Consider the following 18,377-nt stretch of genomic DNA (forward strand, 5'->3'; position numbering starts at 1 on the left):
AGAGGCCCTGGAAACAGCAATGACATGCTATTGACTTGGAGGATATGTCACCCATTCTGAGAATTAATCATGCATTATTTCATACGTTCAATTGATTTAATTATTCTTGTCATTTCAAGGTTCAGTAAAGCCTCTTTCAAATTACAAAGAAATGAATAAAGAAGATTCATATAAGTATTATTTTAATGCTTATTAATGGTCTTACAATGATCACAGTTAAAAAGATTTCTTCAGAACAACAGTAAAAAAATGATCAGTACCATAGGCACAAAGCTTCTAAATTTAAAATCCATGATGTTGCTTTTTAAAGTCATTTGATGGTGGTCTGGTTTTACTATATCAATAAAATCATTCATGGTAGAAAAGAAACAGATCCATAAGTAAACCTAGTGGGCCTTGATTAATTTGTACAGATAATGGGCCAACAGTTGCTTAGTAAGGTTAAAGAAAAAGATATAATATTTTTGCAGTCATGACAATGCCAAATGCCATGCTTTGGGAGACCAAAAAGTTGTAGATATTGCTTACAAATGTAGTCACTCCTGTAGATAAACTGGACATTTACATTATTTAATTCAAAATGCATTCTAAGAGTTATTCTCAATCAGGTTTTAAAACATAACCCTGGAACTAGCATTATTACAATAATAAATACAATTGAATTTTCCAAATTTTCTTAGTTGTTAAATGTGGGCTGCCTTCACACTAAGTGCCATATGAAATTCCTAATGGCAGATATCAGGTTAAGGTTCTTTCACTCAACACATACGGAGGATGTGCCCCTCCTGGTTCCTGAAAGAGGAGTGGGAAAAAAAAATCTTACAAACATGTACCGACTTTAAAAAGCTTGCCATACAATTGCAAATCAAATAAGAACAGCATCTCAACTAGTGGGGCTTTTTCCTCCTACCTTTCTCCTAAATCGAAATAAAAAAATACAGTGAAGTGGGTAAATAAAGACACCTCCACAAAGCTAGTATAACAAAGTAGATTATTCCACGTGGGAAACGACCACAGCAAGTCAACATTAACTTCCCCCGAGGATTTTATGCCTTTGACCTCTATGCATAACATGGCATATCACATAATCGCACCATAGAAAAGGTGATTAAACAAAAGATCTACTTGTCTTAAGGCATCCTTAACTAAGAAAGATGTGCTCACCTCTGTAGGTCCAGGAAATGTGGCATCCTTTCTCTCTTCATGGGGCTCCAGGGGTCTCAGCTCCAAGAGTAGAACCCAAGTCCTGCCTACAAGTCTTCACCATGAGTCATCATGCCCTGTGCACAGTGGGCAGGCTGGTGATCAGAAAACTAGGGATCTGATGGATCAGACGCCTGAGAAGAAATGCTACACTAAACACAGGACGTCATCAGGCTGGGACCAGCATAGAACAGCTATGATGAACATCAGGGGAAATGATGACAGTTCAGGTAACTTGGTCAACAACAACTGGCCAAAGCCAAGTAGCTGTTCAATGTGATAATTTGGTCGATAAGCTGATTTGATCAAAAATGAATGTGTGCAGTTATTGTTTTTCAACTACGAGTAAATTTGGTGTGCTGCTGCTCCTGTACTGCCCTGTCTCCCCGTCCACCTAACTGCACAAGGTAAAATCAGAATGATTTTGCAAGTTAGGAAGACACATTTCCAACAACTGAGCATTCCTTGAAGCAATCTGATGGTTCTCCATTCCTTGGCACAAAAAATGGAAATGCAGTCTGACAAGCTTAATATGTTTGAAAAACAAAGAAACACTGCACAACACGCAAAAGCCATGCCTTAATTTTTAAATAATGTATTACAAAAACAATAACATGCTCACAGGAGAAAATAAAGCACAGACAAGCAAAAACTGGAACATAACAGACATCAAAAAGCAACATGGCTGGAAATAAGCAAAGTAACCAAAACATGACTAAACCACATGTTTGCCATGTAGATCCTTCCTTATGCATACATATTCATAGAGTATTATATTTTTACATGACAGTTTACATACATAACACATTAAGTATCAGACATTTAAGTTGTTCCAATTGTGCAATATGATGAATAATAGTACAGAGAAGACATATGGGCTAAAAGTTACTAAATAGAATAATGCAAAGATGTAGAAAAATATGAAGTGGACAAAAGAAGTTTTGCAAAACATATGACAGTTTAACAAACTGATGAATCAGAAAATATTAGTGATTGAGGAGTCTCACTTTTAACCAAATTGTCATTTAAACCTGCTTATCTACTTGCTTTAAGCCCAAATATTTTTGATCAACACATGTGCTACAAAGAGTTTGATATGTATCAGTAGGACTCACAGGCTTTTTACATAGATTCATTACATAAATGATTGTTAAAGATTAGACTAGATGAGAAGCCCAGTGTACTCGTCTACCATGGCTGCTGTAAAAAGTTTCCAGAAACTTGCTAGCTTAAAGCAACAGAATGTTATTCTCTCACAGTTCTGGAGGATGGAAATCTGTACTCCCCCAGAGGCTCTAGGGGAGAATCCATCCCTTACCTTTTCTGCCTTCTGCCAGCATTCCTTGACTTGCAGCCACATCACTCCAATTTTACTGCCTCCTCTGAGAAATCTCAGTTCTGCTCTTAAGGACTTTCAACTGATTAGATTATCCTCCCTTCAGACAAGCCAGGATAATCTCCTCAAGACCCTTAATTTAATCACACCTGCAAATACCCTTTGTTCAAATATGATAACATTTATCAGTTTTAGTTATTAGGATCTGATATCCTGGTGGGGGGAACACTTTTCAACTTACTACACCTAGTATTCACAGAAATTCTTCTAAAACTGTCTTGAATCTGACCCACTATTTCTTATTGGAACTATATTAGTCCCCATGTTTCCACGTCTACTCTAAGGATGCAAAGTATACGCCTCTTATTTGAATGCCTTTGCTATTGTCTGATGTGAAAATATCATAGGATCACCTCCCCAGATGAAATTAATTCTTCTTGCTCTATTTCTTGTTTATTGCTTGGTCTTCCTGTGCCTCGATCCACACAGCAAGACTTTGAGAGTCATCCTTTTTCATGTTACCCACATCCAGTCAATCCCCGAGCTCTGCTGATGCTTTGTTAGTTCATTTCAGATCAGTCCCACTCTCCCTCTCCCAACTCTGAATATTCTTGCCTTAGCTGGAGGTGGAGGTGGCAGGGCTCAGCTGGCCTGCTGCTGGGCTCTGCCCTCCACCTCTGCCCCCCTTTACCCATTCTCTTTTCTGCTGTCAAGTGACCTCTCTAAAACTTTCTAAATCTGAACACCTTGCTTCCCTACTTAGAACCTTTGAATGCCTCCGATTACTCTCAGATTTAAGTCCAAATAGCACAGACATACAAGGCCTTTCTTGATTTGGCCTCTCCCTACCCCTGCAACCTCATCTAGTATTTCTATCCCATCCCCTCCATCTATCCTAAGCAATTTGACATAATTTCAGTTTTCCCAAAGTATCACGATTTCTTTCATTTCTATATTTTGGAATATGTTACAGGTTTCTGCCTTAGGGGACAAACAAGAAGACAACTCCTATTTATACTCCACAATTTGGCTAAGAGAACATCTTGTTTAAGAATGTATCCTTATACTTTTTAAATAGGTAAATTTTATACAGTAGTATGTGAATCATATCTCAATAAATGGTTATTAAACAAGAAGAATGCATCCTTTTCAATGATGTACCAAAACTCATTTAGCATCATATACATCTCCTACAACTTTGCAAGCCTCCCGCACCTCCCTCTATAACATTTATATGATGTTTGCATCTATTGGCTCATCTGACTCCGGAGGGCAGGACCCTGACAAATTCATCTTCATTTTCTCCTCAATTAATATAATGTCTGGCACAAAGCAGACAGTAAATGCTTGTTGAATGAATGACTAAAGGATTATAATCCTTAAACACAGTGATACACAGTTGAAACAAATTCTAATAAATCTAGCAAGTGTTAGAACTGAGTTTATCACCTGGATTGAAGTCAACTGGGTATCATTTGTCACTTAGAATGTAAATTACCCTAAGGACTAAATTACTCTTAGGATTGACCAATACCAGCCTTTAAATTCCAAGGCACAGTCATGTACATGTAATTGTACTTTAAAGCAATGTAATCATTTCCCAATGAAATACATCCTTTGTCCTCAATTTGAATTCTAAGAGTTAGTGTTCATATTTATCAATCTGCATGCAGGAATGAATCACCATCTGGCTACTATAAGCTGTGTTTAATTAGCTTTAAAGCATTTTTCTAAGAGTGTCCGTCCTTCCAACTTAAGCACCACTAATTTTCTTGGCTGCCACATTATAGAACAAATAAAGTAAACATATCCTTTTTAGTGGGGCCAAAACATTCATTACAAATACTTAACACCAGCATCCACACACAACCCACGAGTCTTCATTTCTTTGCATCACCAAATATATAAACTTTCTTTTTTTCCTGTTTTCAAAGCTTTTCCACAAATGGTAAAGATCAATCTTCATGAGATATATTACTAACAACGAAGTTTTCATTAATTGTCAAAATAACAGAATAATATAATGCTATATGTTCTTAGTTGGAAGAGAGTACAGCCCAGAATTATTATATATGGATAACATGGGCAAACTTTAGATACATAATCTACTGATTACTTTCCTAACAGAGTACATCTCCTGGCACAGCAACATGGCTTCCTCTCCACCATTCAGCAAGAAAGACAGAGGAGTCAGAGAAAAAGGAATAAGGGATCCTTTCTTGCCTTCTCTGAGCTGATGGGGTGGGGTGGGAGAGGGGATAAAGTCTCACTTAGTAACTCCCAGTTTTCTATCTGCTGGTTTAGGAGGAGAGATTGTATCTAAATAACCTCCACTATCCCACTGCCATGATTCCTTGTCTCATCACCACACTTGTCTTTTTTTAGAACTTTGTGATTTAGACTCATCACATAAATTTCCTGTTAGCAAAATTCTTCCCAGTTTGTAAAAGAGGATTGAATATTTTAATATTTTACAGTATTCCACAAAGAGCTTCTACAATCCTAGTCTGGAAGTCACTGAACAAGCATAGGGCATCTGGGAGGAGAACTTAAATAGTCAAAGGATTTCATGACAAGAGAAGGACGTCATTCTTTAGAACTGAATCGACAAGGTACTCACAGGCTCACCCCGTGATCCATCCTGCCCTGGAGCACCTGGAGGTCCTGCTTCTCCCTTTTAATGATAAAAAGAAATAGAGAATTCCGCTTGTACATATGCTCACTAAAATAATAATATGTGGCATTACATACTAAAGCATGTTAAATATAAACAAAAACAAAAATTACTTCTGTATTTTTTCCCTTTCCTTTCTTTTTTTAAAAATTGAAGTATAGTTGATTTACAATGTTGTGTTAGTTTCAGGTGTACAGCAAAGTGATTCAGTTATACATATATATTCAGTTTTATGTATATTTTTTTCAGATTCTTTTCCATTATAGTTTATTACAAGATATTGAATATAGTTCCCTGTGCTATACAGTAGGTCCTTGTTGTATGGATTATTGATATCAACTTTTCCTGACATCAGATAACTCATTCTGAAATTCATAAGGTGACTATATAAATATCAAATCTATACATGACAGCAGATAATTGAGTTGTTATAAAATAACTGGGGTACTTGTATACTTCTTATGAGAATAGGATTATTCTTCTCTTCAAAGTAAATGTGACTTATATCACATTTATATGAGTCTTTTTCATATCTATTTGTATTTTTACTTTAAAATTTTTCACCTGTCGGACATAATGTGACCTTGCCTCTCAAGAGTTGCATTTTAAAATCAAAAGAAAACTTTCATTAAGAATGCAGCTATTTATAGGTTATTACTTGAAATTATTTAACACTTTAATCCAGTATCTATTTAAAATAAATATCTAAAATGTGTATTTTAAGTAACTGTTCAAATTATAATAGTTTTCAGTTATATATCTTTAAATTACTCTGCTCAAATTATTTATGCACCTTATTTTACACCCACTTGCTGGAACGCTATAAGTTTTTCCCAAATGAATCAATTGCTAGCATGTAAAAACGTATCTGACACTATGCCTACTAAAACAATAAGTATTAGTTGAATTTAATCCTAAAATGTATAATATCCACAGATTAATACAGGTATTAAAATGCCTGGACGAAAATAAAGAGCGGTTGGGGAGAGTCCCTTGAAATAGACACAGACACACACCACACACACACTCTCAAACATTTAGACTTTTTGAAACCTATCAGTCATCAAGAGCCTTGATGCTGTGTGTCTGCTCAGCAAAGTATTACATCTTAACAAGCAAAGTTCTCTGCAAACAATTGTGCCACACTTGGCATTGTGCCAGAGAGAACATTTCATCCTACATGAGAGCAAGAGAGAAAGTAAAACAAAAATGAAAATATTTTTCTTGTAAATAACTCAAATACCTGAGTCAAAATAAGTTTAAGGGGGAAAAAGTCTCAGAATACATGTGCTGAAGTATATGCCAACACCATTTTCCATAGTTTCATATTCTAATGAACTCCCCAAATTGCACAAAATGAACCACAGAGGGAAGAACCAATAATACTTGGCTAACACAATCAGCTCCTAGGAAAAAATATCCAGCCTTATCACATTATATAAACACTGTTTCCCCCACTTTTATGAATTCTTGCAATTCATTAGCACAGTGAAATACCAGCTAAAGCCAAATGTTTCATCTGTTCCAATTTTATTTACAAACACTAGATGACAGTTGAGGATAGAAGGGAAAAGGATAATGTTTTCCTGTAAATTAACCAAACTAGAGGGCAGGGAGGTCCTGCTTACCCAACGGTTCTACAGAAAATCTTATGAAAATATCAGAGAAACAGAGATGGATGTTAGATTCACAAAAGCCACAAGTTAAAAAGCCTAAACGATTAGAGAAAAGGGCTGTGGCAGGGCCTAATGCCAGAGGGAAATTATACAATAACAATCCTGAACTCGACACTCACAGCAGTAGTCAGTGTAAGCAGCTTTGGGCAGGAAAAATCTCTTTGCAGGAAAGAGCTTTTTGCAGGGGGCACCCCTTTGTCTTGACACTAACCTTACACCAGGCACCCCTGTGCTCTACTCATCTCAGGCCCTAGCACACCTTTCAAATATTTTGATCACATAATACTTTGCCTAATTTGTTGCTTCTTTCTGTAGATCAAAGAAGTAGAAATGAAGAATAAGTAATTACCAGATGACCAGAATTTTTCCCTAGTTTCCCATTCAGTAATCTCGCAAACTGTGTAAACAAGATAGGATCTAAAGAAAGATCACGAGGAGTTGACAAGTCTGCACTCAAGCTGGCATACGGGGGGAGGGGGGGGGCAACCACTCTGACCCCCTAGCCCAATGATTAACTGAGATAACTTCCTGTTTCCCTTTAAAAGCTTTCATGGCTGAGCAGAATCTTCGGAGGTGGTTTTGGGGAGGACACTGAGTCCATCATCTCCCCAGATTGCTGGCATTCTGATTAAAGGCAACTTTCCTCTCTACCAACATTTTATGAGTATTGATTTTGTAAGTGGTGAACAGCGGGACCAATTTGATAACATCAGGTGGAATCACCTGTGTTAGTGGTTCTCAAGGATGGTCCCCACCCCAGCCAGATCAGCTTCGCCTCACTTGGGAACTTCAAAACGCAAACTTTCAGGCCTTGCTGCAGAACTACTGAGTCAGAAACTCTGGATGGCGGGACCCAGAAATGTATGTGAAAGCTAATTCTGATGATTTGAGAACGTATGGCAGAGTTGTAAGTCATTAGGTCGCTTAACTTCTCTCACATCCAGGTACTGTCATATGTGATTGTCGTACTTAAGCAAATCTGTAGTTTAGATCATCTGTATATAAATTAAAGGCGGGAGGAGACTTGTCCAACAGCAGAAACAACTAATTTGGGATTACATGGCTACTTTGGTTGGTAAAGATCTCTCCTTTTACTTTGGTGACCATTAACAGAGTCTTAATATTTTATTCTAATTAGGAGATTTTTTTTAAAAAAAGTAACCATCAGCAACATATATCAATAATGGAGTTCCACAATTATTTGAGAATTTAATTTCTTCTTATTCTTTCTGCTTCTTGTTAGGACAGATAATCAGAATGATACAGAATCATATGAATAAAACAGCATCTACTCTTTATAATATACGGCAGTGATTCTCCAACTCTAGCTGCATCAGAATCACCTGGAGTGTTTGGTAAACTGCAGATGGCAGATCCCATTTCAGAGTTTCTAATTCAGTAGTTCTGGGGTGAATTCCAAGAATCTTCATTTCTAACAAGTTTCCAAGAGGTGCTGATACTGCTGGTCTTGCAATGACACTTTGAGAACCACTGATCTAGCCCAGATCTTAAGAAAGAGACTCCACACCCTTTCTGCCCTCCCCCACCCCTTTCTGTGGAACCACAGTGGCTTTGTATGGCTTTTCACTTGGCACTGAGTTTTACAATGGCCAGATTGTTCAGCAGGTGTCTCTATGTAGGAACTGTTTTCCTGGCTTGCACATTCTTTAAAGGTAAGAAACATATCCTATGTGAGGTTTTTTTGTTTTTGTTTGTTTTAATCACCCAGAATACTTAGAATAGTGCTGAACACAATATACGAATATATGTAAGACTATATGTTCCTGCTTTGCAAACATTGGAGCACATTAAGGAAGGAGGAATGGATGATTTATTCTTAAGTACTCGATTTTCAGAAGATAAAGGAAATGGGAAAAACATTTGCAGATAGGCCTATTGCATATGCTGTTGGATGATTATGCAGTGTAATTATGACAAGATGATGGCCAGTAATCCTTACGTAGGAAAGTTCTCTTCATTCTTTTAATAATGTTTCATTGGGATGATTTCTGCTTAGTCATTTTCTATAAAATTATCCAGTGTGATACACAACTAGTATATGAAATTCAATACTGTAACCAGAACTTAATCTGATCACTTGATTGCTTTTATGACCTGGAGATTCTGGTATAAACCAATATGTTTGGCTCGTGGAGAAAAAGGCATATAGCATGTCCTTACCTCTAATTTATCATTTTGCTATTCTATTATTAATTCTTTCCTGATGTAAGATAATTGAGAAAATGTCATGCTAACATTATTCTTCAATCCAGTATCTGCAGCTAATGTCAAAGATGATTTATTCCACAAGAAACCAGTTATTTTTAACAAGTAAATTTAACCTGAAACAGAGATGTGAAACTTACATTGCTTGTGTATTTCCTTTCATGTGGTGGTCTTTGGTACTCACCCACAAAAAAATAAAAAGATGGGGATTAATTTAGTTTGTGGCCATTTCAATCCTCAAAATCTGGTGGAAGGTGTGTGACCATTAAAATATAATTTCATTTGGAAGAAGATCCTTACTTTGTTATTAAATACTTTAATTTGACTTTGCTCTTACTTCATGGTTTATTCTTAGTATGTAAACACATCTCTAGCATGCCAGAGAATATATTGAAGATGTAAGACTGGGGAAGCTTCTCCTGGCTGACCAAATAAACAGACAAGAAGTTTGGAAAGCATCATGCATAAAGGGAATCACACAAACCAGGCCAGGAATTCTGCCTCTGCCATGTAACTGACTGTGCACTTTGGGGTAAATTCTTTAATTGCTCTTAATCTGATCTTAATGTCAAAATGACATTGATATTCCCAACTTCATAGATTTTTTAGGAAAATAAAATAAGAGCCTTTGTGAAAGTGCCTTGCACAGCTCTAGAAACAGAAGGAGAGATCCAGAAAAGTTAGCTAGTCTGCTGCCACCAAAGAATGGGAGTTTTAACGGTTCTTTACTCTTAGGATTTGCTTCAGGATACACTATTTTCAAATAACGTTATTTTTTAATTTGTACCACTATGGTTTGGCATTATAATTTAGGCAGAGTGAATTATTTTTTAACTGCTTGAAACAACACATATTGATTATTTCATAATTTCTGGGGCCAGAAGTCTGGGCATGGCTTTACTGAGTTCTCTGTGTAGGGTCTTATAAGGTGCTAATTGGGAGGTCTACTGGGCTGTTTTCTCATCTAGAGGCTTGACTGCAGAAGTATCTTCGTCCACATTCACTCACTTTGTTGGTAGAATTTGTTTCATTGCCACCAATGGCTACTTACTTCATCAAGCCAGCAAGGAAATTCCCCAGAGCAAGCAGGCTCTAAGTGGAGCTTTTCATAATGTAACATCATTACAGGAGTGACATCTGTTGATTAGAAGCAAGTCATAGGTCCTGGGCACACTCAAATGTAGAGGTTTATGAAAAGGCTGGAGCACCAGGAGGTGGTGGCCACTTTCAATTCTGCCTGGCACAATTATTGTCACATATCCCTGTAAGGGTTGTACTATTTTGCTTTGCTTCCAGCAATGTATGAAAATGCTTGTTTTCTCACAGCCTTGCCAAGCAGACTGTACTATCAAGCTTTTGAACTTCTGCCAACCTAATGGGTGGGTAATTATATCTTGGCATGGTTTCAATTTGTATTTCTCTTATTATGAGTGAAGCTGAACATCTTCATACATTCAAGAGCCATTTTACATCTTTTTGGTTTTGAGAATTATATATTCATGTCTTTTTCCCTCTCATCTATGTATTTATTTTTATTGAAATATAGTTGATTTACAATATTATATTAGTTTCAAGTGTACAGCATAGTGATTCAATATTTTTATAGTTTATACTCTCTTTAAAGTTATTACAAAATAACAGCTATATTTTCCTGTGCTGTACAATATATCCTTGTTGCTTGTCTACTTTACACAGAGTACTTTGCATCTATTAATCCCTTATCCCTATCTTGCCCCTCCTCTCTTCCTTCTTCCCACTGGTAACCACTAGTTTGTTCTCTATGTCTGTGAGTCTGTTTCTGTTTTGTTATATAAATTCTTTTATTTTATTTTTTTAGATTCCACATAAAAGTGGTAACATATAGTGTTTGTCTTCCTCTGTCTGACTTATTTCACTAAGCATAATACACTCTAGGTCCATCTACATTGTTGCAAATGGCAGAATTTCATTCTTTTTTATGACTGAGTAATATTCCATTGTGTATATACACCACATCTTTATCCATTCATCTGTTGATGGACACTTGGGTTGCTTCTATATCTTAGCTATTGTACATAGTGCTTCTATGAACACCGGGGTGCATGTATCTTTTTGAATTAGTGTTTTAATTTATTCAGATATATACCCAGGAGTGGAACTGCTGGGTCACACGGTACTTTTATTTTTAGTTTTTTGAGAAGCCTCCATACTGTTTTCAAAAGTGGCTGCATCAATTTACATTCCCACCAACAGTGTACAAGTGTTCCTTTCTCTCCACATCCTCTCCAACATTTGTTATTTGTGTTCTTTTTGATGATAGCCGCTCTGACAGATATGAGGTGATATCTCATTGTGATTTTGATCTGCATTTGTCTAACAGTGATGTTGAGCATTTTTCATGTGCCTGCTGTCCATCTGTATGTCTTCTTTGGAAAAATGTCTATTCAGATCTTCTGTCCATTTTTTAACTGGTTTTTTTTAATATTGAGTTGTATGAGCTGTTTATATATTTGAGATATTAATCCCTTGTACATCATATCATCTGTAAATATTTTCTCTCACTCAATAAGTTGTCTTTTCGTTTTGTTGAGGGTTTCCTGTGCTGTGCAATAGCTTTTAAGTTTAATTAGTTCCCATTTGTTTATTTTTGCTTTCGTTTTTTTTGCCTTAGAAGACAGATCCAAAAAATATTGCTATGATTTATGTCAAAGGTGAATATTGTTAAAATACCCATGCTACCCAAAGCAATCTACAAATTTAATGCAATCCCTATCAAAATACCCATGAGATTTTTCACAGAAGCAGAACAAATAATCCTAAAATTTATATGGAACCACAAAGTTCCTTGAATTGCCAAGGTTACCTTGAGAAAAAAGAACAAAGCTGGAGGTATCACACTCCCTGACTTCAGACTACACTACAAAGTTACAGTAATCAAAACTGCATGGCACTGCCACAAAAACAGACATGCAGATCAATGGAGCAGAACTGAGAGCCCATAAATAAACCCACACTCCTATGGTCAAAGGAATCAAGAATTTACAATGGAGAAAAAGTCTCTTGAATAAATGGTGCTGGGATAACCAGACAGCTACAAGTAAAAGAATATAATTAGACCACTCTCTAACACCATATACAAAATTAATTCAGAATGAATTAAAGACCTAAATGTAAGACCTGAAACCATAAAACTTCTAGAAAAGGGCATAGGCAGAAATCTCTCACTTCCAATCCAAGAACATGGAATATCTTTCCATTTCTTTGTGTCATCTTCCATTTCTTTCATCAGTGTTTTATAGTTTTTGGAGTATAGTTCTTTCACCTCCTTGGATAACTTTACTCCTAGGTATTTTATTCTTTTTGGTATAACTTTAAATGAGATTTTTCTTTGGTTTCTCTTTATGCTAGTTCATTATTAGTACATAGAAAAGCAACAGACATTTTATGCATCAATCCTGAATCCTGCAACTTTACTGAATTTATTTATTAGTTCTAATAGCTTTCTTGGTGGAGACTTGTGGGTTTTCTCTATAGAGTATCATGTCATCTGGAAGTAATGACAGTTTTACTTTTTCCTTTCCAATTTGGATGCCTCTTTTTTTTTCTGATTGCTGTGGCTAGGACTTCCATTACTATGTTGAATAAAAGTGGTGTGAGTGTGTATCCTTGTCTGGGTCCTGATTTTAGCGGGAAGGCTTTCAGCTTTTCACTGTTAGTATTATTTTGGCTGTGGGTTTGTCATAAATGTCCTTTATTATGTTGAGATATATTCCCTCTATATTCATGTTGATGAGAGGGTTTTTTATTATGAATGGATGTTGAATTTTGTCAAATGTTTTTTCTGCATCTCTTGAGATGATCATATGATTTTTGTGTCTTTCCTTTGGTTAAGGTGGTGTATCATATTGATTGATATGTATACGTTGAAGCTTCCTGTGACCCTGGAATACATCCAACTTGATCATAGTGTATGATCATTTTTATGTATTGTTGAATACAGGTTACTAATATTTTGTTGAGGATATATGCATCTACATTCATCAAAGATATTGCCTGTAATTTTTTTTTTGTAGTGACTTTGTCTGATTTTAGCATCAGGGTAATGGTGGCCTCATAGAATGAATTTGGGAGTGTTACTTCCTCTTCAGTTTTCTGGAATAGTTTGAGAAGGATAGGTATAAATTCTTCTGTATATGTTTGCTAAATTTCCATAGGGAAGTCATCCAGTCCTAGGCTTTTGTTTACTGGAAGTTTCTTTTTATTTTATTACAGATTCAATTTCACTTCTAGTGATCAGTCTGTTCAAATCATCTGCTTCTTCTGACTCAGTCTTGAGAGACTGTACATTTTAGAAATTTATCCATTTCTTCTATGTTGTCCCACTTATTGGTGTATAATTGTTCATAGTATTGTCTTATGAGTTTTTCTCTCTTTGTGGTATCAGTTGTTATTTCTCCTTTCCTTTCTTATTTTGTTTATTTGGATCCTCTCCTTGTTGGTGAGCCTGGCTAAAGATTTATCAATTTTCTTTATCTTGTTTCCATTGATATTTTCTGGGATTTTCTCTTTCTTTCTTCTTCTTCCTTTTTTTGTCTCTATTTTATTTGTTTCCTCTTGATCTTTTTTATTTCCTGCTTTTTGCTGACTTTGGGCTTTATTTGTCCTTCTTTTTCTTATCCTTCTAGGTGGTAGATTAGGTTGCTTATTTGAGACTTTTCTTGCTTATTGAGGAAGGCCTATATAGTTATGAACTTCTCTCTCAGCTGCTTTTGCTGCATCCCATATCTTTTGGAAAGTTGTGTTTCCATTTTCATTTGTCTCAAGGTAAATATTTTCTGATTTTCTCTTTGATTTATTCATTGATCCATTGGTTTTTTAGTAGAAAGTTTAGTCTCTGTGTTTGTGTTTTTCCCATTTTCTTTCTGTAATTGATTTCTCATTTCATACTATTGTGGACAGAAAAATTGCTTGATGGAATTTCTATCCTCTTAAATTTGTTGAGATTTGTTTTGTGGCCTAGCATGTGATCTACCCTAGAGAACATTCCATGTGCACTTGAAAACAGTGTGTATTCTGATGTTTTTAGATGGAATGTCCTATAGATATCTATTAAATATAAGTGGTTTATGGTGTCATTTAAGACCAGTGTTGTCTTACTGATTTTCTGTCTGAATGATCTTACATTGATACAATTGGTGTGTTAAAGTCCCCTAATATTATTGTATTATTGTCACTTTCTCCCTTTATCTCTCTTAATATTTCCATCTAAGAAGGATATAAAGATTCAGAAAGTGATAGTGGTAGAAGACATTCAAAGAAGTCTTAACATGTCTATAATTGGAGTCCTTAGATATAAACAAAAACAATGTAATAGAATGTCTATTTAAAACTATAATCCAAGAGAACAGTCCAGAATTAACAGTCCTGAATCTACTTATTGACAGGATTTGGGATAATTGAAATTCTTAATTCTGGGACACAACTTATACTATTAAACTTTAAACATAAAGAGTTTTTTTGTTTTGTTTGTTTGGTTGGTTGGTTTTTGTGGTACACGGGCCTCTCACTGTTGTGGTCTCTCCCGCTGCGGAGCACAGGCTCTGGACGCGCAGGCTCAGTGGCCATGGCTCATGGGCCCAGCCGCTCCACAGCATGTGGGATCCTCCCGGACCAGGGCACGAACCCGTGTCCCCTGCATCGGCAGGCAGACTCTCAACCACTGTGCCACCAGGGAAGCCCAACATAAGGTATTTTTTTAACACTGTGGGCTTTCATGCAAAAAGACAAAGCCACTTACAAGGGAAAGACAATTACCTTGGTCTCAGCAACATACAGGACAGCAATGAAGCAACATTTCAAAGAAATTCAGAGAAAAGCAGTGAAAAGCAGCAGATAAGGGTTTAAAGGGATAATGGCAATGGCAAAACAGTGACAGTCAGGCTGTTATTAAAGTAACAAGAATATAGAAAAACATGTTAAAATATAAGAATTCAGAGAATACTGTGTTCACAAGCCCTTCCTAAGGAATATGCCAGAGGAGAAGTTTCATCCAGCCCAAATGATGATTATGGGATATTGGTGAAGGGGCTGGTGATGAACATTGAATATATTAATTGCAAATTTGAAACAAAGGTGGGGAAAGAGTGGAAAAATAGTTTATAAATATTATATGATCTGACAAAGTAAAAGTATGATTAAACAATTAAGAAGAAAAGGAAAAGGGAAAGAAGAAAATAGAATAAATTAATTGCCACATAGATGATAGGGTATCATTTAAAGTTAATAAAATGAATAATATATGCCTAAGTAAGGCAAAGGGGCATAAAGGAACTCTAAAATGTATTTTTATAGACTATTAAAGGTATTAGTATAAAGACCATTAGTAGTTAACTCTGCTATATAGTATATTTGAAAGCTGTTGAGAGTAGATCTTAAGAGTTCTCATCACAAGAAAAAAAATTTTTTCTATATTTTTATATAGAGTTGATGCACATTCACCAAACATTGTGGTAAACATCTCACAATATGTAACTTAGACAGTGCTGTATGTCAATTATCTCAATGAAACTGCAAGAAAAAAAAAGACCACTGAGAAAAATATACAAATTTTCCTAAATCCCAAATAAAAGCAAAAAGGAAAAAATAACAGATCACATTAAGAAAGAAGTATAGTAAATACAGCATAATGCACATAGTAAGTATAATAAAATTATAACATAATCATTATGACAGAGATAAGACCAATCCTATCAGTCAATAGTAAAAATACTTCAGACTGCTTTAGAAAGGAAAGACCAATTCTATGCTTGATAGAAGAGAAACTAGACAGAGTGATTCAAAAAGCTTAATAAAGCTACACAACAGCAGGACGGGCATTGTTTCTGCAAACAATACAAATAATCAGAAAGGAGAAATGTAATCCTGGTAAAGACAAGGCAGAATTCAAGCTAAAAATTATTAAAAGAGACAAAAATGACATTTTATAATACTAAAGCCACAATTCAAAATGAAATTATAACAGTTGTAAATAACTATGCAACAAACAACATAAAAACCACCTTCATGAAACAGAAGATGGAAGGAGAAGTAGATGGAAATGCATTAAGAGGGAAACTAACAAATCACACTCTGTCCAAAGCATGTCAAACAAACCAGAAATTAAGTATATAGATGATCTCAAAAAGATAGTCAGTGAAATAGATCTAATGAATGGATACTGAGTTTCACATCTCAAAATAGAGATTCACCTTCTCATATGCACAGGGAATACTCCTGAAAACTGAACATATAATAGTTCAAAGACTAAAATTCAATAAATCCCATAAAGAAGAAATTATACAAATAATATTCTCTGCTGCAGTGTAAGAAGACCAGAAACTGATAACAGAATCAAAATTAAATGCCTCTCAACCTAAAAAAAACTTTTTTAACTTTTAAATAACTCTTGGAAAAACAAAAATAAAACCAAAATTGCAAAAATTCTAAAAAATAATATTAATGGCAACATTACACATTAAAATCAAGGGGGTATAATTGGAGTAATGATCAGAAAAAAAATTATAATTTATATACTAAGAGCAAAAAATAGTGAAAGAATGATAATAAATAAATTTAATTCCCAATTATGAAATATAGAAAAAATATAAGAAAAAAGATAGAAAGAATATAGATTAATAAGTTTAAAAAACTGGAAATATCAATGAAGTTAATAATTACATTACAATGTTAGATATTTAAATAAAAACCAACATAGTAGAGAAACCAAAAGCTTACATAATCACACAAAAAAGAGTAGAAAGGGAAAGTATAAATATTCTAAGAAACAACAGAATAATCATTGAAACAGAAAACTTTTTAAAGTTTTAGGGGGTAATCTATATATATAATATATATATATATATATATATATATATACACATGAAAATATAAATATTTATTTTGATATATATGGTATATAAATATACAATTATATATTGACAAATACATTATAAATAATGTAAATACACACACACATCATATTTGTTTTGTTTCTCTGGAACAACTCTGACTAATACACAACCAAATGCAGTGCACAAATCTTGATTGTATCAGGTGAAAAAATAGCTATTTAGAACAATTTTTAAACAATTAGAAAAATTTGAATATGGGCTCATATTAGAAAATAGTATTGTATTGATATTAAATCTCTTGGACATCATAATGGAATTAAAGTATTCTTAGGAGATATAAGCTAAAGTTTTTAGGAGAGAAATGCACGGTGTCTCATTTACTTTCCAGTGGCTCAACAAAAAAAATTATAGAAATAAATGTTCATATATTTATGAGGTTCAATTTTCTGTAGGACTGAAAAATTCCAAAACAAAAATCTGGGTGGGAGGAAGAAAATAGATTTTAATACGGTCAGAGAAAATTAGGGATGATTCATTATCCAAAGATTCCAAAAAGGAAATATAAACTGTGGACTATCCAGACAAGAATATTATTCAGTACTAAGAAGAAATGAGCTATCAAGTCATGAAAAGACATGGAGAAGGCTTCCCTGGTGGCACAGTGGTTAAGAATCCGCCTGCCAACACAGGGGACATGGGTTCGAGCCCTGATCTGGGAAGATCCCACATGCAGCAGAGCGACTAAGCCTGTGTACCACAACTACTGAGCCTGCACTCTAGAGCCTGTGAGCCACAACTACTGAGCCCATGTGCCACAACTACTGAAGCCTGCACACCTAGAGCCCATGCTCCACAACAAGAGAAGCTACCGCATTGAGAAGCCAGTGCACCGCAACAAAGAGTAACCCCCACTCAACGCAACTAGAGAGAACCCACACACAGCAACAAAGACCCAGTGCAGCCATAAATAAATAAATAAATAAAATTTTTTTAATATTATAATAATAATAATAGGGAGGAAGGAAATTTTTGGAGGTGACAGATATGTTTATGGCATTGATTGCAGTGATGGCTCACTGCATATACTTACATACAAACTCACCAAATTGCCTACATTAAATATGTACAGGTTTTTGTATGTCAATCATACCTCAATAAAGTGTTTTTTTAAAAAAAGCTCAAAAAGGCACCTTAAGGCTATGTTCAAATTAAAAAAATAGGCAGTAAACGAATTCCTTATTGAACACTTGTTCCTTTATCTTACTCTGTCTCTACCATACCATTCTAAGTAGGTAACATTTACTCCATTTTTGAAATGGAGAAAACTGAAGGTCAAAGAATTTGACATACGACATACAGCTAGTTAGAAAAAGTTATTGAGAGGTGGAACTCCA

General features: G+C 35.1%; 1 protein-coding gene across 2 annotated transcripts in view; it reads right to left on the bottom strand.

Moving 5' to 3' along the window:
* Positions 1-18,377, bottom strand: part of COL21A1 (collagen type XXI alpha 1 chain) — a 127,543-nt gene that overhangs the window by 43,365 nt on the left and 65,801 nt on the right. For both annotated transcript variants that reach the window (XM_060110241.1, XM_060110242.1), the window contains one exon: positions 5,160-5,213. In XM_060110241.1, the coding sequence (XP_059966224.1) occupies positions 5,160-5,213 (54 nt within the window). The remainder of the gene's footprint in view (positions 1-5,159; positions 5,214-18,377) is intronic.

Source organism: Mesoplodon densirostris, chromosome 10, assembly GCF_025265405.1.
Source record: "Mesoplodon densirostris isolate mMesDen1 chromosome 10, mMesDen1 primary haplotype, whole genome shotgun sequence".
Lineage (NCBI taxonomy): Eukaryota > Metazoa > Chordata > Mammalia > Artiodactyla > Ziphiidae > Mesoplodon > Mesoplodon densirostris.